The 21,854-nt window shown below is 43.0% G+C and overlaps 1 protein-coding gene across 1 annotated transcript in view; it reads left to right on the top strand.

The window, feature by feature from the left end:
- LOC126270278 (uncharacterized) overlaps positions 1-21,854 on the top strand; it is a 589,946-nt gene that overhangs the window by 176,855 nt on the left and 391,237 nt on the right. Inside the window, exons 6-12 of the mRNA XM_049974059.1 lie at positions 2,364-2,495; positions 4,753-4,868; positions 9,114-9,369; positions 13,378-13,638; positions 16,733-16,852; positions 19,625-19,999; positions 21,695-21,817. Coding sequence (XP_049830016.1) covers positions 2,364-2,495; positions 4,753-4,868; positions 9,114-9,369; positions 13,378-13,638; positions 16,733-16,852; positions 19,625-19,999; positions 21,695-21,817 — 1,383 coding nt within the window. The remainder of the gene's footprint in view (positions 1-2,363; positions 2,496-4,752; positions 4,869-9,113; positions 9,370-13,377; positions 13,639-16,732; positions 16,853-19,624; positions 20,000-21,694; positions 21,818-21,854) is intronic.

Here is a 21,854-nt window from a genome sequence, read left to right as displayed (position 1 = left end):
GGGTGTCGCAGGATTATATGATTTCTTACGTAGAGAGCCACAAAAAACACCTTAGACTGAAAGGAAGTCCAATGAAAAATAATATACGAAATTAAAATGAAGGGACGCACATCAGCATGTTACAGAGAAGAAAAACTAAATTTATAGGGCTCCTAATTTGACGTAAAAGTTTCACCTAAAAAAACTTCTTAAAAGCAAAATTTCCAGAAAATCTATATTACACCATGTTATCAGTAGAATGAACTGAGGCAACTATAAGCAAATGATAATGAGGTTGAATTCCGTTGAAACTGCTATGCTCAACGACTGAGATACATAACTTCATTCAATTAAGCTAAGGTCTTGCAATAACACGTGCATTTGCAAGCCTATTGAGTCTTACTACTTGCGCATTGATGATAGCTACAGTAGCTGAAAACTAGTTATGCAATAAAGAACTGATTGTATCGCGACTATTTGGCGACTTCCTTCCTGTTTGAACTAAAAGTTAAACATGGCGAGAGACAGTATCTGATGATGAACTCTCGTATGAGCCGTATGATGTAACAGCAATAAAGATAGTGACACTAACCACATTGGCAACAAAACGCACTCATCCGTACACTCAAAGAAACCATCCGTTTAGATCTATGATCCACGCTCGGGTGTTTCACTCGGATGGACGGCCGAATGGGTATTGTTGCTAATGCGACTACTTTGATTAGCACGTGGTTAGGTCCGTGAAGAACGACCTGAAAACTATGGGACTGGGGCTGAAATGCCGCAAATACGTTCAGGATGACATAACTAGACTAGGAGTGCCGAGCCCAAGATACAGGAAAAGTGCTGTAAGACACGGAGGAAGAAGCACTGTGCTCCATGTCGTCGCTGGGAGCGCCTGGCCGCTAGGCAGCCCGCCACGCCGCTTGGAGACGCCTGTGCCAGGCAGAGGTGCAGCCGTCCTTGGCACGCGCCCGCCTGCCGCCCGTGTTCCTGCAATGCGATGGCACGCCGTAAACTTGCAGTCATCCAGGGTGCTGTCTCCCGCTCGGGGATGCGGAGGGTCAGGGCCACTTCCTGTCCCCGCTTCGATAAATAAGCTGGTGATGCCACCGGTTTGGCTGAATGCCACTGGGAAAGTCCTTAGCCGCCAGTCGCTTAATATGAAACCCGGTCGACAACGTGCTTAGATTACCGAGTATCCTCAGAGCTATGTGACTGTTGTGTCTCTGGAGAAGACACACGCGCCTGGAGACCTAAAGGCGAGATTAATTTTCCACCGAACCTACTAGTCGAGTGCTGTGGAAGTTTTCCACACTTCTTAGGTTTGCTTATTCAGAAGAATGAAACTCTCTTAAAGCACAATTGCCTAACATACCCCGCAGCCAAAGGTATCTGACAGTTAAAAAGCCTAAACTTTCGGGAATATCGGAAGTACCGACCGGAAAGCAAGAGTTCTTGAAATGATGACCATATTCAGTAGTAATAGAAAGTAATTTTCTGTAGAGGTATTTTCAAGTTTTTCTTCGAATTAGAAGGGTATTATCCTAGAAATGATATGGAATACAATTTTTGGAATATAATTTTTCTTCTTGGAACAGAGTATGGAAACGGAGGACGTTAAAAAACTGTACTCTCAGACCTGCCACGTAAGTGATGAAAGAATACGAATTTCCCCTCGTCCTCCCCCCCCCCCCCCCCCCCCCCCCCCGCGCACACATATATACGGATAATACCTGCCACAACGCACTCGTAGGGCCGAAAAGGAAAAATTTAAGTCATAATTTTCACCCTTACCGTAGTCGAGTACTAGTCGCAGGAAATTGTCTTTAATAAAAGCTTTCTTTCCCAGAAAATTTGTTCCTCGCGTGATTAAAGTAAGTCACAGGTTCTTTCAGTAAGCGTGAAAGCGTCACAGAAACGCTTTCCCCCATCCAGTTCCAAACGCTGCAAGTGAGGCGTTGCGCATCATTGTTAAAATTCCGAGAACGTACGTTTGTACAAGAGTCAGTTAATATACTGCTTCATCCTAAGTATATTTCTGCGAAAAGGCCATATATGCAAGATTAGAGACATTCGAGTTCACACGGAGGCTTGCCAACAATTGGTTCTCCTGCGCACTTTTCGCGACTGCAAGAGGAAATGGGAGGAGTGGCAGTGATACACAAAGTAACCACGGCGGAATATAGATATACATTTAAATTCAGTAGTATTATCAAACTTAGTATCCATCGAAGGCAACGAGAATAAAATGATCAAGAAAGCGAGCAGATAGTCCGTGGCTTCACGTTACTGAACTAACATTACTTCACATTCATTTTCATAGAACAATATCTCCTAGAAATTGAGCTGCTCGTCATTATGACACCTCGTGTGCTGTGCAGATATCGACGAGTGCGAGGACCCGGCCATCAGGGCCCGCTGTGTCGCCAACGCCGAGTGCTGCAACCTGCCGGCACACTTCTTCTGCAAGTGCAATCCGGGCTACGAGGGAGACGGAGAGGTCGAATGCAGAGGTAAGTCAGCCGATCGTCCGGGGTTGTGATTACTGCCCAACAGAAGTTCCTCGCGAAGAGACGAACACCTCTGTTGGCCTGCAGTAAATGACACTCTTAGAAATGCACGCCATGACTGTCATGCTTGCGGGGTAGAAAATGGATTCTGCGGCTGTAACTTCAGTTAAATCTTTTCACTGTATGTTATGTGAATATAAACAGTCCAAACTACTAACATATTATTAAGCTCTGTACAGACCGAGATACGGAAGCAAATATATTTAGAATAGTACGATGTTCTTTTTTAGCGGCGTTAGAAAGCCATTTAAAAGACGAGTACAGTGATATGAGACTTGTTACTGTTGAAGTTCAAAGTTTTCGAAAAACTGTCCAAGAATGTGCTAAATTGCAAGGCAAGATGGCTGGAATCTGCTATTTCGGTGTAAACGTCGCCAAGTGCTCTTATGCCAGGCTCCGTCGTTATGCGCAGTAGGAATAGGCTTACGCTGCTAAGATAAGATGTGTTTTCTCTGGACTCTATTTGTAAGATATACATACAGGGTCAGCTAAGACCGTTGTAAACGGAACTGTACAGTAACTGCTAGCTTATTAGAAGAGTCTTAGGAATAGTTTACTCATGTTTAAGTGAACACCTTTTGTGGGAAGAAGTAAAAGGGTGAAAGGCACGAGAGCTCCATTTGGTGGTGTTTACACGGCAACGGCGGATTGCGGCCGCCTTGACTTACAGTTCTAGTACATTTCACGGCTATTTTTGTGAAAAGGTTCAATGTCAACTTTGGAATGCTTTTAAAAGTATGTGGTTCCATTAAAAAATATTTGTTTGATACCTCTGTTGATACAAGACTTTGGAGTATAAACTACGTAACAAAATTACGTGTCTCTCTGTGTGCCGTCATTTGCCTAAAATCTCGTTTAGATATCCTGAACCGTTCACAAAATAAAAGTGGTGCTACGTCTTACGAGACTTGGTCTTAACAAGCTTCAACAGTTTCCTTGCTGCCGTTCGTTCCAAAGTGAAAGATGCATTAAGAACAAGTGAACTGTGATGGTAGTAAATTGACATTTGATTGAATGTTCTCTATAAGTCACTTCTATCTTCTGCTGCAGCTTGGAGTTACCATCTACAAGGAAGAAAGTTTGTATAACCCCTAAATGGTTAAACTAATTGACTTGGTCCAGATATTCGGCACTAAAGAGGCTCGGATTAATTAGTACTAGCGACTCATGTTTTTACAAGTTCGGAAAAGAGAGTTCACAAGTTGTCGTTAAGCCTGCAGAGTTGATAAAGAAGAACTTTTTTCGTATAGGGCAGTGATTATTACCTCACAATTAAAAGCAGTAAACCGAAAGAAAAATTCGTGCACATCAATTTTCTATAGAATGCGCATTTAGAATTTCAGTTTACACTATAGAAAAACATGGGTCGTCTCTCATCTCTAAATTAGACGACCATCGTGTTTAAGAGAGATGGCACGAAATGTTTCCTAATAAAAAGCGGTATACTACAAAAGGCGAGCCTAAAACACGATCACGCAGCAAGTTCGGCACTGCGACCGCTTCTCAGCCGGATGCGGCAGTCGGAGCCTTCGGGGGAAAGAGGTCGCGGTTTTCCTGCGCCGCGCCGGTCCTGCACTCATCGGCGATGACGCGACATTCCTGAAGGCCGCTCGGACGTAACGCTCGCTCGCCTGTTGCCTGCCCAACGAGGTTATCTCCCGAAATACCGACACGTCATCGCTCATTACACGAGTCATAAACAATCCTTCGCCGCCTCAAAATTACAGCCTGTACCCCTCGTCCTGAGGGTGTTTTCTGCCGCTCCAAGTGCAGGCAGATGTCGCTAATGCGGCTCCTAAACATCAAAGGACCCGACAGCCGGTACAATTACGACAACTTCGACGGGAATGTGCACTTTATACAGACATTAATTTCACTTTTATTACGAGAATGAAACAGCAAATGCTGAAAATGAACATCGTAACTAAGCACCTCGCCTCTCAATTCTTCATTAAATGTTTCTACTGATCATTCATGGAAAGAAGTTGCGATCGTTTTGAATTGCGTGCATATTTGCTTAACACATCAGTAATTGTTTTTTGTTTGTTTGTGTGTGTGTGTGTGTGTGTGTGTGTGTGTGTGTGTGTGTGTGTGTGTGTGTGTGTGTTAGCCAGAGAGAGAGAGAGAGAGAGAGAAAGCAAATGTGAAGTTCTCTGTGTTTACTTGCTAAATACCGTAACACCACCTTTTGTGTTGACAGATATAAACGAATGTGAACTGCCTGGTGCTTGCGGAATCAACACGCACTGTACCAACCTGCCTGGAAACTACACGTGTACTTGTCTGGACGGCTTTGTCGGAAATCCGTATGATGGGGTAAGTTTATTTCACGTGCCTCGTCATTTGTGTGCACATTTTTCCACTAAAAAACCAAGTGCGGAGTAAACGACCAGCAACAGTAAACTATGGAATAACTATCGTTAGCCTGAGGTATGCTGCTTGACGCTAAATTCGGCATACGTGATAAACTTAATTCACAGAAGGAACGCAATTGAAACATTATCCAGGAAGTAAGTGAAGGGTGTAAAATGAAAGACAGACAGATAGTTCGAAATATTTACTTCAAATGTTGAGCTACTACCCCAGCACAGGAAATGAAATACTTTGAATATAGTGGAATCAAATTTTGTATTCATGTGCTATTGAAATCTGCTTTTTGGGATTGAAACCAGTGTGAGGCGGCCGTCTACACCTGATTTTGAAACTGTGAAAATATTCAGCGGAGAGGACGTTCCTCAGCGGGGTGCCCATCGGCGGGGACGAAATTATTACTACAGAAGGATCCCAGACCGCTTCCAGTGTGACGTCCGCAGAATATGTGTGCTGCGCAGTGTCTTATATAGGCGAGCGTTATCCTGGGTCAGCACATCACCTGTACTAAGTACTGTGTACCTTTGGTTCTGAGATCGAGGTAAATACGAGAAATGGTAGCTGAATTTCGTCTTTGTGAAGCACTTACTTCACAAGGGCATCGCTGCTGTGATATGGTCAATCACTCCGCTCCTTGTCGCTGTCGTTCTGACGCCTGCTTTTTGATGCCTTCGCCAATAGCACTCCACCTCCTCGGTCATGTAATCCCGACGACCAAGTAGCTGAAGTGTTTCATTAAGCGCGTTCGGAAATTCTATGAAGAACTGTAGTTTGCAGTAAGTGGAAGAATAATTCGTAGGTGTTATTTTCATCTGCTACAGCAGCGATATTGCAAATGGTAAGTCGAATACAATTGTCAGATTCTTATCTTTCAGGTGCGCTCGCCTTTCTCATTACATGGGCTGCCACCTTTTGGAAACAGGGCAAACTTACTATCTGAATAACCCTAGTAGTTTTCACAGTACAGTACAAAATAGCGTTAGTTATTTAACAGTTTTCACATCAACCCTTTCAAATCAATTCTTCAAGAAGACGATTAAGTCAAGCACCGGCTGATGCGCAGATACTTTCCTAATAATTCTGTTTACGATGAATAAGACGCAGGAGCTGCGTACTTACAAGTGGTAATGCAATTGCAAGTTGCATTATCACAACCACCTCCTGCATTTAACGCCGGGGCACAAGCCCATTACCGAGCGAGGTGGTGTAGTGTTTAGCACATTGAACTAACATTCGGGAGGACGACGGTTCAAACCCGCTTCCGGTCATCCTAATTTAGGTTTTCCGTGATTTCCCTAAGCCGCTTCAGGCAAATGCCGGGATGGTTGCTTTGAAACGGCACGGCCGACTTCCTTCCCCTTCTTCCCCTAATCCTATGGGACCGATGACCTCGCTGGTTGGTCCCCTCCCCCAAATCAATGAATCAGTCAATAAGCCTATTAAGCAGAGGTGACGTAGGGAAAGATTTCGTAAGAGGTACCGTCGCTCTCGTTTCTGTTATTAGTACGACGAAAGATCTTTCAGGCTACAACATAGGATGACTTTAGGAATCCGGTCAAAAAGCAGCACGATTCTGAAATCGTTCCGATAGTGTTGGGGTGATGGTGCATGATCAGTTGGTGTAACTAGGAGCAATGAATCAGTCAATAAGCCTATTAAGCAGAGGTGACGTAGGGAAAGATTTCGTAAGAGGTACCGTCGCTCTCGTTTCTGTTATTAGTACGACGAAAGATCTTTCAGGCTACAACATAGGATGACTTTAGGAATCCGGTCAAAAAGCAGCACAATTCTGAAATCGTTCCGATAGTGTTGGGGTGATGGTGCATGATCAGTTGGTGTAACTAGGAGCAATGAATCAGTCAATAAGCCTATTAAGCAGAGGTGACGAAGGGAAAGATTTCGTAAGAGGTACCATCGCTCTCGTTTCTGTTATTAGTACGACGAAAGATCTTTCAGGCTACAACATAGGATGACTTTAGGAATCCGGTCAAAAAGCAGCACAATTCTGAAATCGTTCCGATAGTGTTGGGGTGATGGTGCATGATCAGTTGGTGTAACTAGGAGCAATGAATCAGTCAATAAGCCTATTAAGCAGAGGTGACGTAGGGAAAGATTTCGTAAGAGGTACCGTCGCTCTCGTTTCTGTTATTAGTACGACGAAAGATCTTTCAGGCTACAACATAGGATGACTTTAGGAATCCGGTCAAAAAGCAGCACGATTCTGAAATCGTTCCGATAGTGTTGGGGTGATGGTGCATGATCAGTTGGTGTAAGTAGGAGCAAGCGAGTGCAGATGGCGGGTCACAGCATGTCACAATTTGCGAGGGACAACAGTCTGTGACGAAAGAGTAGCACCAGCGTCAAGCATGGCACAGAGGAGCACATTTCAGTGCAACGCAACCAGAGCCTACGGTGTGAATAAATAAAAAGATTAAGTAGCGAGATTATTCAGCAAACATAGAGTCATTGTGCCAGAAAAAATTTAAAAAATATTTGGTCAGCTCTGATTGTCGAATGGCTATGTTGTCTGATGAGCCCCTGTTTTTGTTTGTTTTTCACCGATGCGACATTCTTAGTATAGATAAAAAAAGCCATCTTTCGACTTTAGAATTTCGTACATACCAGAAACTGGTGAACCGTTATAGCTGATTCCAGTATGTTGGTGCATCTGGCGAGTTTCGGCGGTGACCTGTTGCAGCGCAGCACGTCAGCCGCCCGTCTTCACGCCCCATAATGACCAACGTTCAACTAGAACACCAGTGGCTAACAGAAATCTGCCATTAATACTAATTTTCTCCAGAGAGATATGAAAACAGTTTACAAAAATCTCCAACTCAGAACTACTGCCCTTCAACCCTTCCCTTGGATATGATAACACGATTGATTTGGTAATTTTCGAAGAGAGGCTGAATGCTCGCCTTTATGTACCAAAAAATCGAAACTCCGTGACCCATCAGGCTTTCCTCGCAGATATGTTTAATATACGGTTCTCGGGTTTTCGCGGGAGCACCTTTTATGCCCAGACTTGTTGTACAGTGAGAGGCAGATGTGATGAGCACCATCGTCTTACATGCCTGGGCCAACCGTAAATCTGCAAAAGCAGAGCTCTGCGTTAATACAGGACACCGCACGATGTATGAAAATTCAAAGATCATATCCTCAGTTTCATTTTTCTCAGATTGTGTGGCAAAGGACACAATAAACATTCAGATAACAAACAGGGACTCAAGATTCCAGATAAGTATAGTATGAATCCTATACTGACATAGTAAGAAATATGAATTTCCTACGACACTTACATCGTACCATACTGGAGCTTCCGCCTAACAACAGAGTTTTTTTGGCTCTGGGCCACACTGACATTCAGTAGCAGTACCGGTCACTTGGCGCAAGCGTCGAAGTCTCTGAACACGCTACCGTCATCCAACTGAATGAAACTCGATTTCACTTGTGAGACGCGATACAGACAGTTGTAACACGGTCTTTGGTGTTGCTACTTGCCTGCAATAACAGTGATCACAAGACGCGGTCGAGCAGTCGCCTCTAGGAAAAAACCCAGTTCTCTTACCCTTAATGAACACTGTACCGAATGGCACATTTCAGCGCACTCCCACTCTAAAATTCACACCACAGGTACCTTGAGGAATTTATCTATCCTTGATCTGCCTGTACTGTCCGTCGATTACTCAACCGCAGAGCCTGTCTGGGATGCGATGGCGCCAGCCAGCAATATTTATGAAGTGACTCAGTGTGTGTTTCGGAGACGGCAAAAAATTCCTCAAGATGATATTCGAGGTTGTTTGTTTTAATTCCACAACGACTACAACTGTTTATTCATGCTCGTGCGGGTTGCACCTCATGCCGACGTTGATAATGTATATTAAAAGAAATGGAATGAAAGATTAATTATTTATATGATGAACATCTTCACAAAGTTTGATAAACATCGGACTGGTGCTGCACTGTGTTAAATATTTTCAGTTTCCGCCAGTGTATTTCTGACAGTCGCTTTCAGCTTCATATTCAGACACCGACAGGATGCAGCCCAACGTAAGTTGCATACTACGATCCACGTGTTCTAGAGGCAATGTAAATGATATGACAATGAATGGAAGTTTTCTTTAGTGGCGTATAACATTTGTGGTGGCGCGAAGAGAGAGCAGCAGATAAGGCGGCGCTGTGTGCCGGCAGTGCGTGCGCCAGGACGAGTGCTCGCTGCCCGGTGCGTGCGGCCCCGGCGCGCTGTGCGTGGCGACGCTGGACGGCCACGAGTGCCACTGCCCGCCGGGCTCGGTGGGCGGCGACCCCTACTCGGAGGGCTGCGCCGGGCCCGACGCGTGCGCGCGCAGCCCCTGCGGCCGCGGAGCCATCTGCACGAACCACGACCTCGGCTTCAGGTGCACCTGTCCGCCCGGCTACGACGGAGACCCCAACGTCGCCTGCCAAGGTAAGCCGTTGTCACAAAGTCTCTTTTTGACCGTGTATTCTAACACAGCGGCCGTCCAATTACAGCAGTGCTTCGCAATTTCTGATATATTGCTCGAATTTTACATCGTTATAGAGCCTTTTCACGTAAGTATGTGTGCCTCAGCGCTACCGCAATATGAAGAAAACCTGCCCATGTAAATCCCTCATAAAATGTCTAAATTCTTGTATCGTTTTTACCTTTCATGCGAATCTGGGAATCCTACCCTTCAACTGGAACAGCGGTCTACCACATTTCCAATTTGAATGACAGTAAGCACCTCGGTTGTTATCCATTGTCCTAACAGCCAACGGTAAGACTGGAGCATGGCATATCAATGAAAAAAATCCTATAAGCAGGAAACTATGTGATCAGTGGATCTACAGCTTCGAATAATGGCCCCAGTAAGATTAGAATGTCTCTTCCAGTATCTGTCACAAAAACCTACGTGCTGTCTGAGGCACTTCAAATGCAGCTTGACTTGCCAGCCCTACCAAACTGCAGACTCTGTCATCTTGAGCGAAAGATATTTATTTCAGACAAATTCGTTCAAGGAATTTTCATAAACTTTGGCTGCTGATGACTTTGTTAACCCTCTACCCATTAGTTATTCCTCCATTACAAGGGTTCCTCTACTTTGGGGCAAACAACGTAAAACTCTAATTTGAAAGATTTTGTAAGAAGAAACAAGTAAATGCTGCAATACCAGCTGTAAGTTCTTTGTCTCGTACCCCACGACATCCGTAGGATATTGCTGTTTTCTGATGCTTACCTCCCCACCGACAGCATTGCTGTTCTGTAAGCTTCTGTCAAGCACATCAATCTTCACAACTTTAGGCTTCGAAACAAAATTTGAGTTATTATTTTGAAATATGCAATAGATCCAAATTCTTCAGCAGCGAAATATGTCACATTGTTAACTGCAATTAGTAGTTTCTTCCAATTTTATTCCTACAACAAGAGTACAAAGTACCAGTAGTAACTGCAAATAGTTTGCAGCATGGACACCTGCCAGCTCCATTGCAAATAACATCGTTCACAGTAAAACCTGTTAAATACGTGACTAGTATTGTCAATTTCATTAACATACTCGACCCAATACCAGGATTTAGAGTAAAAAATCATTCATTATGGAATTATGAGAATGTAATTCCTTCATTTTCTCTGAGTCTTTGTAGTAGTAGACATTATGCACTTCTATAAGCATCTTAATGTGCTATGAGTTTCATTCCACGAAGCGTTTTGGAAATTGCTGTAGTTTTCTTCCTTCCCGATTACACTACGAAACTTCTAAACTTAGAGCCAAATATCTGTCTACATAATATCTGTTAAACTGATTATTTATTACAGTCAATTCTGTGGAATGGAACAAGTTATCGAGGTCGGTTTCAGCAGTAAAAGGTCATCTTTAGATTGTGGTGGTTGTCTACATTGAATCACGTCATGCTCAACGCTGTAAATGGCTGCATCATCATCAACATTCAAATACTTGACATCAAAGACAATGTTTTCTGCCCGGACTGGATTTGTTTATTTTCCAAATTCGATTTCAGTGTATGTATCATTTTCAGATTATAACTCAACATGACTGTCATCAATATGCGGTATTTATATTTTCTGGGTGACTGAGAACAGTATACTTACAACATTAGTTCATTTGCTGACCAATAATTATAGCTACTCGGAGTAGTATATTTTTAGGATGGTTAGTACCTGAAAGTACATATGGGGAGTGCAAGCCATTAGTGCTTAATCTCCCTGGGCAGCAGGTCAGTTGTTGAAGTGAAGTGTGCACTCTTAGACATAACACGATTAGTCTGTATGACTGGAGCAGTCCACTTAGTGGTGCAGTTACTACAGTGCAGCAAACATCAAGTAGTAAACTATGTCACGTGTTTGTGGGAATAATATTAGCTACAGAGAAAAACAACTAACACGCTTAAGTGGGTACATATTAAGCTGTAAATGATCACGACATACCCCTAACATCCTGCATATTCTCCACAGTTACACATCTGGCCATTAAAATTGTTACAAGAAGAAGAAATGCAGATGATAAACGGGTATCCCTTGAACAAATATATTATACTAGAATTGACATTACATTTTCACGCAATTTGGGTGCATAGATCCTGAGAAATCAGTACCCAGAACAACCACCTCTGGTCGTAATAACCGCCTTGATACGCCTGGGCATTGAGTCAAACAGAGCTTAGCTGGCGTGTACAGGTACAACTGCTCATGCAGCTTCAACACGATACCACAGTTCATCAAGAGTAGTGACTGCCGTATTGTGACGAGCCAGTTGCTCGGCCACCATTGACCAGACGTTTTCAATTGGTGTGAGTTCTGGAGAATGCGCTGGCCAGGGCAGCAGTCGAACATTTTCTGTATCCAGAAAGGCCCGTACAGGACCTGCAACATGCGGTCGTGCATTATCCTCCTGAAATGTAGGGTTTCGCAGGGATCGAATGATGGGTAGAGCCACGGGTCGTAACACATCTGAAATGTAACGTCCACTGTTCAAAGTGCCGTCAATGCGAACAAGAGGTGACCGAGACGTGTAACCAATGGCAGCCCATACCATCACGCTGGGTGATATGCCAGTGTGGTGATGATGAATACACGCTTCTAATGTGCGTTCACCGCGATGTCGCGGAACACGGATGCGGCCATCATGATACTGTAATCAGAACCTGGATTCATCCGAAAAAATGACGTTTTGCCATTTGTGCACCCAGGTTCATCGTAGAGAACACCATCTCAGGCCCTCCTGTCTTTGATGCAGCGTCAAGGGTAACCGCAGTCATGGTCTCCGAGCTGATAGTGCATGCTGCTGCAAACATCGTCGAACTGTTCGTGCAGATCGTTGTTGTCTTGCAAACGTTCCCATCTGTTGACGCTAGGATCGACACGTGGCTGCTCGATCCGTTACAGCCATGTGGATAAGATGCCTGTCATCTCGACTGCTGGTGGCATGAGGCCGTTGGGATCCAGCACGGCGTCCCGTATTACGCTACTGAACCCACCGATTCAATATTCTGCTAACAGTCATTGGATCTCGACCAACGCGAGCAGCAATGTCGCTATACGATAAACTGCAATCGCGATAGGCTACAGTCGGACCTTTTCTCAAAGTCGGATATTGATGGTACGCATTTGTCCTCCTTACACGAGGCATCACAACAACGTTTCACCAGGCAACGCTGGTCAACTGCTGTTTGTGTATGAGGAATCGGTTGGAAACTTTCCTCATGTCAGCACGTTGTAGGAGTCGCCACCGGCGCCAACCTTGTGTGAATGCCCTGAAAATCTAATCATTTGCATATCACGGCATCTTCTTCCTGTCGGTTAAATTTCGCATCTGTAGCACGTCATCTTCGTGGTGTAGCAATTTTAATGGCCAGTAGTGTAAATGAACATCGTCTTCGTGTCCAATCATTTTTACATATTTCACAATATTTACATTTTTTTCAATAAATAAATGTTTTAATGTCGCATTGTCATGATGAACATGTGTTACACTGTAGGTGGTCAACTGAGAACTAAAGACGTTGCATCTCTTGTCGGCTGCGTGCATTTCTTGTAAATGATTTGTCTTCCATTACAATATTCATCTCGCATTTCCGATCATTGTTCCTCAATAACCACATATTGAGGTCGGCCTACCTCGAAGTCCTCCTAGACTGTACTGCGAGCATTGACGCAACGCGACGGCCGCTTGGCGAATGCTTTAGGTCACAGCTGACTCATTCTCTTTCTACTACCCTACTGCTTCAGAAGAGAGACCGACCGCCGACTCACATCATTGGAAGGCACGATAAAATACGTGCACTGTTTCTTACAGTATGAAATTCTCCAGCATATATCCTGTAGAAACTGAAAGCGTGTGCCCTGGAGCCACTGTGTCCTCGTGTAGTTGGCTAGGCGGTAAGGACGGCAAAGAGCAGGCATCGAGCAGGTGGTGGCAGGTGTGTTGGCGTTGCGCAGAGCCGGAGGCGAAGGACGCGTGCGCGGCGGCGGCGTGCGGCCAGGGCGCCGAGTGCCGGCGAGACGGCGAGGCCGGCGGCGCGCGGTGCGCCTGCCCGGCAGGCTTCACGGGCGACCCGCTGCTCGCCTGCACCGACATCAACGAGTGCTCCGCCGGCGCCGCCAGCTGCGGCGTCAACGCCAAGTGCATCAACGTGCCCGGCTCCTACAAGTGCATCTGTCCGCAGGGCTTCTCCGGACACGGCAACATCTTCTGCGAAAGTTAGTAATACTGCGGGAGCGGCACCGGGCACCACGCGCGTCTCGTCTCACAGCTAGTGGGACCTCCATCGCGAGTTTCAGGCAGCATTTCAAATTTTAAAACACGTGTAGTACCTCACTTTTATTTTCTTTCCGTTGTGCGGAGGAGGGTAACAGTTGTCAATGTTTTATTCCTGGAGTTTAAATCTTACGCCGCATAATATTCCTCTTGCAACTTCTCCAAACCTTGACGTTTCGACCCGTATGCTGGAATCTTCCTCAGGGAGTCTTCCGGTGTCCCGGGACGCTGAACACAGTCGAAAACGCGTCGCGTCAATGTTTGAAGGCTGTTTTCCTGGCACTTGAGAGAAGCCTGTAACAAGTGACGTGACACTTGTTTTTGATAGTATTCAGCCACTTGGCGACATCGGAAACCTTCTGAAAAAGACAGCCACCAGAGACGGCGAAACTTGGAGTTTTGGACAAGTCTGAAGTGAAATATGACGTGGTATAACAACCCAGTTTTAACTTCAATAAAAATGGCCACTGAAGACTAATACAGGGTGTTTTGCACTACCACAGATTGTAGACGGGACGTATCAGATCATGTTTAACATAGGAACCCAAGTCTGAAAACATGGCATTAAAGTTATAGGTACCGGCACCCGTAATTATATCTACGTACAGGGTGATTCCGAGATGGTGTTACAAACTTTCAAGGATGATGGAGACAGATAAATGATCAGTCTGAGGTAAGGGTTCCTCTATCGGAAACGAACGAGTCGAAAGCTATAGGTGAAAACCGTTGTGATACCTCTGACAGTAAAATACGTGAACCGGTACTGTTATTGCTAAGAATTTGAGGTGGGAAACTTGTAGAGATGGTAGTATGAAGCAAAACAAGAAAAAATATCTCGTAAACATGGGCTCTAAACAGCATATCTTAAGAACTATGCACGCTTGTTACAGAGAAAAAATGAATTTCAGACTAGTGAAGATGAACTATGCTCATAGCTCCTCAGGTATGCACTCCAGAGCCCATATTTACTAGACTTTTTCTTTCATTGGTCCGATCTACCTCGTCTGAAATTTGCATACCCTACATTCTTAGCAACGACAGCACCGTTACGTGTATTCCACTGTCAGAGGTATCAAAAAGATTTTCGCTTCTAATTTTCGACTCGTTCGTTTTCGAAACAGGGACCCTTACCTCAAATTGATACACTTATCCTTCTCTAACACCCTATACCCTATATTAGCTATATACTACACTACATATAGAAAATGACGAAGTAACATGTGCCTCTTCTTTTAATGAGTTTGTCGAAACCATTTTGTTTGTAAACAATCAACAAGTTCTGAAATGTTTTCCCGTATACAAGGGCAAACTATTCACTGCACGCGACAGAAGAAAACTAAGGCAATCAAATTGAATGATGCGAACAGATTACATTGACAGTTTGATCTACCAACAATGTTTACTTCTTAATCTCACATATACTGAGAAAATTCCCGCTCTCATTGAAAGCTGATGCCCTCTAAAATTCTGTACATGCGAATCACGGAAAGTAGACAAATAGATCGTAGAGTTTATGACATGTACGTTGTAGTGCCCGAAGTGCTGCTCTCCACAGTATGAACGGTTTTCAGTTCTCGTTTTAGTAGCTGCGGGACTGGCGTTTGGACTATTTTTTTCAATTTGGCTTTCATTGTACTTGTCTGTCTTTCCTGATTTTCTTCCAATGTTGTTTTCCTCATTTATTTGTTTGTCGTCTTCGCTTCACACATGTATGTTCTCCCTCGTATCCTTTCTTGCTTATTTCAACAACAATAACATGTAAATTTTTCGTATTCCTTTAATAGTACTGCAGACAGTATGGTAATACAATGCCAATATTTGAAATATGTGCTGAAATGTAGATAAAGGATAAAAAGAACAGATTACCATTCTGCTCTCCTTTACGGACTACCTCTGCATATTTTCTTTCGCTTTAGGCTCCATTTTTTTCTTATTCCTGCTATGGTACCCTTTTCTCTCCACTTCTCCCTTTTAGCACCCTTTTTTCTCTCGTCAACATGCAGAAATTTCAGTGCGTTTATTTGTGAATATATTACATTTATCCATAACCACAGACTAACAACCATCGATTTCGCGATCTGTATTGCTAAATGTCTGTACAGCGTCGCTTCTCTGTGATGTGGTTAGGGGTGAGTTCTTGTGCTTTTCCTGTTTCTGTAGCCACTGTCGATTCTTTGTGGCCTTCTATGGTTAAGATGACGACAGTCTGTGTACTACATAAAACTGTCTTGCTATTTAACGGCATGTTTTTTCCAGGTGCCCTTATGTTTGTTTTTTATAACTAATATACTTATTTTCGAGAGATGTATTTCTTTTACAGAACAGCTTGAGAACGATACTTATCGATGAACAAACTTCTATTTTCTGTGCTTTTTGGTATAATTGTAAGAACACTTCTTGATTTGAAGAAAGGTAATAAGTGTCTTTTTCTTTTCCAGACTTCACTTTTTCTTAGAATAATCTCTTTAAATTTGTTGCTTATGAAGCTCTGTGTATCCTTATGTTTCTTTGCTTTTAGATTTTCGGCTACTTATATTCTAGGATTAAAAAGTGATGACGATGTTAACCACCCAATGAATGATGAATAGTATTTCCTTTTAATTAGCGCAAAATGATTTGATAATCTGGTACAGAATGAAACATCATATCACTGCTGGTCAGCATTGTCGTCTCCCATTAAAAACAAGTGTTCAATAACATTTTTCTCGTACACTTATTGTGCAATAATGTTGTCGATTTTTCATTTTAAATATTTTGTCTGGAATTTTCGCTTATCTTTGACTTTATAGATTGGTCTCAATATCTTGAAAATATTTCATTATGATGACTGTATTTTTCTTTCCGAGCTTGTTTACAAACGCCTTGTGCCTCTGTTATCTTCACATTTCTCTCTCGTATTGTGTAGTACAGTTTCATAAGCCTTGTACCGGTTTTGGTCAGATGTAATTCCTCTTCATGTCGCCTTTCGCTTCATTATGTTAGGCTGAAATGATCTCTAGCTCGGGCTCTAACTGTTCATTTTTGCAAATATTCCAGATGTAAACGAATGCGATGACAGCCCTTGTGGCGAGAACGCTATATGCACTGACACGGTCGGCAGCTTTATCTGTACCTGCAAGGAAGACTACACCGGAGACGCTTTCAAGGGCTGCACTGGTAAGTTATATACTTACATCAGATACTGGACATCACAACACGAGGTAGATAATCGATCATATTCCTAATATATGTTGGTGCACATAAAAAAATGCTTCAAATATATGCATCATAGCCACCGTTTACTTAAGCGCTAGTCAGAGAAGTCATAAAGTAAGTGCTAACATACGTAATGATTGCCTCCAATACTTTATTTTACTTCTGCTCTTATACATGCCTCGTTATAGGTGATTCCCCCTGCCCATAGATCTAAATTGTATTCAGTCAGTTAAAGCGTCAGTGGTTATTCATTTGCAGATTTTTTCCTGACTACGAGCCTCTGTTGTCGATTATATCATTTATAGTTCGGAACAAACAGCCTCGCTTTAAATTGCCGTCTTTAAAAGGGCAAGGTTTTCACAGATAGTACGAAGTGGAACAGTGGATCTGGAGAAAAAAAGGAAACACAGTTCCATAACGTTGTACCTGGACCCAGCAGACAAATAAGGGACGATCAAAAAGTTTCCGTTTGAGGCTGTTGTTGCAGCATATATGCAAACCAGAGTGACTCCGATGTGTGTATATAAGCACCTTCATGTAGGCAAGGGGTTAGTGTGTCCTTGGAAAGGAAATTTTTTGATCGCTCCTTATAGAAAGCGCAGTGTCACATATCTAGAATCTAGACTGTATTCGGATGTGTCTGATGACTTCTTCCGATGGCAAGTAAAGGACATAGAGGACTTGGCATGACTAAACCTTTTCTTACTAGTGCCTGTCAGTTTAAAATATTGATGATTTTGGAGAAAGGTATTAGGTTCTTCATGAATCACGTGGCACAAGAAGAGTATATCGCATTGAATCTTACCATTACTGTATTTCGCCTACTGTCACTATTCTTCACTTGCAGGCTAATAGCTACTCGAGAGGGGAAAACTTAAAAGTTTCCGTTTCATAAAGGGAAAAAGAAAGGAAAGAAGATTTGCTTTAGCAACACGTTTTTACGACGGAGTCATTATGGTTGTACAAGCTTGAATTCATCCAGGACGTGGAAAGGAAGGCTGTAGTATTCTTTTCAAAATAAAATATTTCTCCAATCAGTGTTGAGGAATAATAAAAATTTCGAGTCTGGAAAGGCGGTTGGGTATCTGAACCGCAGATTTCGTACGAGTGCAGGTTGCTAACCATTGGGACATCTCGCTCTATCAGTAATGAAGAATAGCAATATCTGTAACGCAGCAACGATGGAGATCTGAAGAATTTACGAGCCTGCGCAGCAATTTTATTCGTTGTAGAATGTAATTTTCACTCCAGAGTGGAGGATTTGCTGATGTATAAAATGAAAACAGAAAAATACTATTTTGACACTTTCGTTACTGAATTCAGTCTAGATAGGAAATACTTTTATTTTTATACTTAATACATTGCTAGTTTCGTTCCGTTGACCATCGCAAGATTATCACGACGTCAAACATCTCACAGTATTGTACCCTAGAGTATATTACCTGGTACACAATATCAGATGTTTGACGTAGTGATGATGCAACGACGGCCGGTGGACCGAAGCTGTTACTCTGTGAAGTATAAATAACATACGCTATCTAAATTGAGTTCATTAGTAAAGATATGCTGATCTGTCAGGTTTTCGCAGACTGCATATTTAATGATACATTTTGGGGGCTTCGGCCAAGTTGTAGTTCGTCTCCTTCAAGTGCTGCAAGATGTGTTGTTATATGTCTTCACAAAATCACAGCTCGCAGCATCTGAAGAAGACTACGAGGTCACGAAAGAATCGCGCAGAAAAAAAGGAACCAGGAAGTAGGATTAAGACCTGAAGCTACGTCATTAAAAGATATGCTGATAGACTGAACTCGAACGCTTGCTCGTTCTAACCTAAATTTTCAGGAATGGTGCACAGTCCCGCACAAAGCTTCAGGACTGGCAGTATCGGGCTCCTAATTTCCATATACTGCAAAGTCTCTCCTACATACCATATAGAGACCAGTAAACCCGGATTCTGCAAACAATCGAGCTCCCATCTATAAAACAGATTCATACTTACGATTAATTTACGAATGATTTAATGTGTTACGTATTTGTCGTTAAGCATGTAAGCGAGATCATGTTTAGAAAATGCTTGAAATTATGGTTAAAGTTTGTTGGAAGTCCCTAAGTGCTGTCATTCTGTTTGAATATAGTCTGGGTATTTGCGGGCCACAAGTTACGTTGCCTCAAGTTACCTTCAACCACGTTTTTTTTAATAACTCAAAAACTTCCCTCTAGCCGAAATGTACCTCAGTACAAAATTTAACTGCAATTAATTTCCTACAAATGGGCCCCAAGCTACATAAATTTTTCTACAAATAGGCCCCGTTCATTTTTTCTGTAGGACTAATAGTTTGCCCGTAGCGAGAGAGAGAATATGAAAATCTTGCTCATGGTATTTGAAGGTGTTGCGGGTTGCATAAAGTCCATAGGTGCAGCTAAATCAATCTTTTATACGCAGTTTCTAACTGTAATACCTGTATTGCTCTGTTAAATCATTAACATATGATTATACACCTTTATGAGTAGATTATGTAAACATCTAAAATTTGTGAAATTTGGTCAATAATTGTATGAAATATGAAAAATCACATTATTGTTGGCCTTGGAAGCAGTTAGATAGGCAATCTGCTACTGGGGCTGCGCATCAGGAACCACGACCCAGATTAGCCGTCGAATGATGTTGGTGGCTAAGCTCCAGGTACCGCCCGCTGTTGGCAGACTAAGTGAGTGTGAACGTGCCCGTTGCAGATATCAACGAGTGCGTGGCGCTGGACCGCCCGTGCGGCACGAACGCGCTGTGCCAGAACGCGGTGCCGGGCTACACGTGCGTGTGCCCGCAAGGCTACGCGGGCAAGCCCGACGCCAAGGTGGCGTGCGAGCAGGTCGACGTGAACATCCTCTGCCGCTCCAACTTCGACTGCGCCAACAACGCGGAGTGCGTGGACGGGCAGTGCTTCTGCCAGAAGGGCTTCGTGGCGCGCGCCGCCGACTGCGTAGACATCGACGAGTGCTCGCAGGGGCAGCCGTGCGGCGCGTCTGCGCGCTGCACCAACGTCCAGGGCGGCTACCACTGCGAGTGCGAGCCCGGCTTCGTCGGCAGCCCGCCGCGCCTGCCCTGCAAAGGTGCGTAGCTGGCGGCGTCTCATCACCGACAGTAATTAACTGCGACGCAGGAGTAGCGCCAAAATTACTAACACTACAGGCCCTGTGCGGAATCGTGGCTCAATCACTTTGCTGGACTCCTTACCTAAAATTAGATACTACAGGTCGATTTTCAGTTCCGAGGTGTCCATATCCGTTCGCAATGGTCCAGAGATTATCCAGATTCCTCCCATTCCATTATGGGCCCTTTTTCCCTCTCGTGAAATTATGTGGTTAACAACGTCCAACTAGTCCATCTAATCTACAATTTACAGTTTGCTCAAGTTTCTTTTTAAGTCATTTCATCACTTTTATTGTTTAATTTGTGTGACAAACGTTGTTAAAAATAGTATTGACCTCTGTGTCCGTAATATGCACTAATTTATATTATGATAAGATGGAAATGGTAATCGTACGATCTGTTTAAAATACTGGGTAACAGGTCTTTAACTATGTAGTGTATAAAGTAGCCAAAACTAATAAAATTTCACCATTGAACACGCTCCGCGAGTGCTCCTATGTGGAAAGATCACACCAAATCTCTTCCAGTTTTTTCGGCAGGGCTTCTGTCAAAATATTTATCAAACATGAACAGTTCCACGTCATGTGCATATTCTGCTACGAGATAAGGTATGCATACACACATATAGTCACAGATGACACTGAAAAGAGTCGAAAAGTTATATAGCATCTTTTATGACACACACCGATATTTCGTTAGCCTATTGGGAACGGAGTGAAATACCGTAACAATTAGGAAAATATTTGAGAAGAGCAAGGGTGAAATCTGTCTGGTTATTTTGCTTTACGGCATTCCCTTCGTTTTTCTAAATTACGTCAAGTGACGCTAAATTCTGAATTTTTTCCTTGCTCTCTCTAACAGAAAATATGCTCAGATTATAAAAAGTCAGATATCTTAGGTATTTATTTATTATTCCTAAATATTGTTACCTTACATAATAGTTGCTCCTTGCAGAATCTCAGTAGCGAATTATCGACAATAAAGGACTATGTTTACTACTCATTTAATAAGTTAACATATTTACAATTACATAAATGTGAAATGTCTGTGATATTAAAGCGCAAAGCAGCTTTTAATATACCAGTGAATTAATGTTACTCAAACATATATTGGCAACTAAAGGACACAAACCGAATTTAATGCTGTGTTGAAAATCTCTAATTATCATTGGATTTCTGCCTTATAAACTGGCAAAATCAGACTGTATTCTTCATATTATCCGAAAGCACTCATATTTTGCCTTTCTTTTTGTTGTCCTAGTCTTTGTTTTGGTGCAATGCGGATTACGGTAATACAGTTTTCTGCGCTAGTTCTACTATGAATCTCTGTTACTCTGAACTATTCATCACTTCCTTACCAATAACAAATATTTCGTCGTATTCAGCAGTAATTACTCTGAATAAATAGGAGAAATAATCAACAGCTGCATGTCCAGACGCTGTAATTGATATGTAATTGCTTTGTAACCTCCATTTTATAGGCTCACAGAATAACAGTTCCAAGTTGCACCGAAAATCTTCTGTATCTCTGGCATGAAACGGTCAGCCTGAACCATTAGCTAGGGAACAGTTACTTGCTCTAGTTCAGAACCTCTGATGATGACTTAACTACTTGCAGATAAAGTAGATTCTCTAAATATCATTTTCATTTTGCAGCACCGTGCGAAGACGTCAAGTGTGGAGACCACGCCTTCTGTAAGCCTGACGGTCAAGAAGCTTACTGCATTTGTGAGGACGGCTGGTCGTTCAATCCACTGGATATAACAGCAGGATGTGTTGGTAAGTACTCGACCAAATCACGAGGTAAGTCTACTCG

Source organism: Schistocerca gregaria, chromosome 1 (assembly GCF_023897955.1).
Source record: "Schistocerca gregaria isolate iqSchGreg1 chromosome 1, iqSchGreg1.2, whole genome shotgun sequence".
Taxonomy (NCBI): domain Eukaryota; kingdom Metazoa; phylum Arthropoda; class Insecta; order Orthoptera; family Acrididae; genus Schistocerca; species Schistocerca gregaria.
The sequence above is the reverse complement of the archived record's forward strand: the minus strand, read 5'-3'. Positions and strand labels throughout refer to the sequence as shown.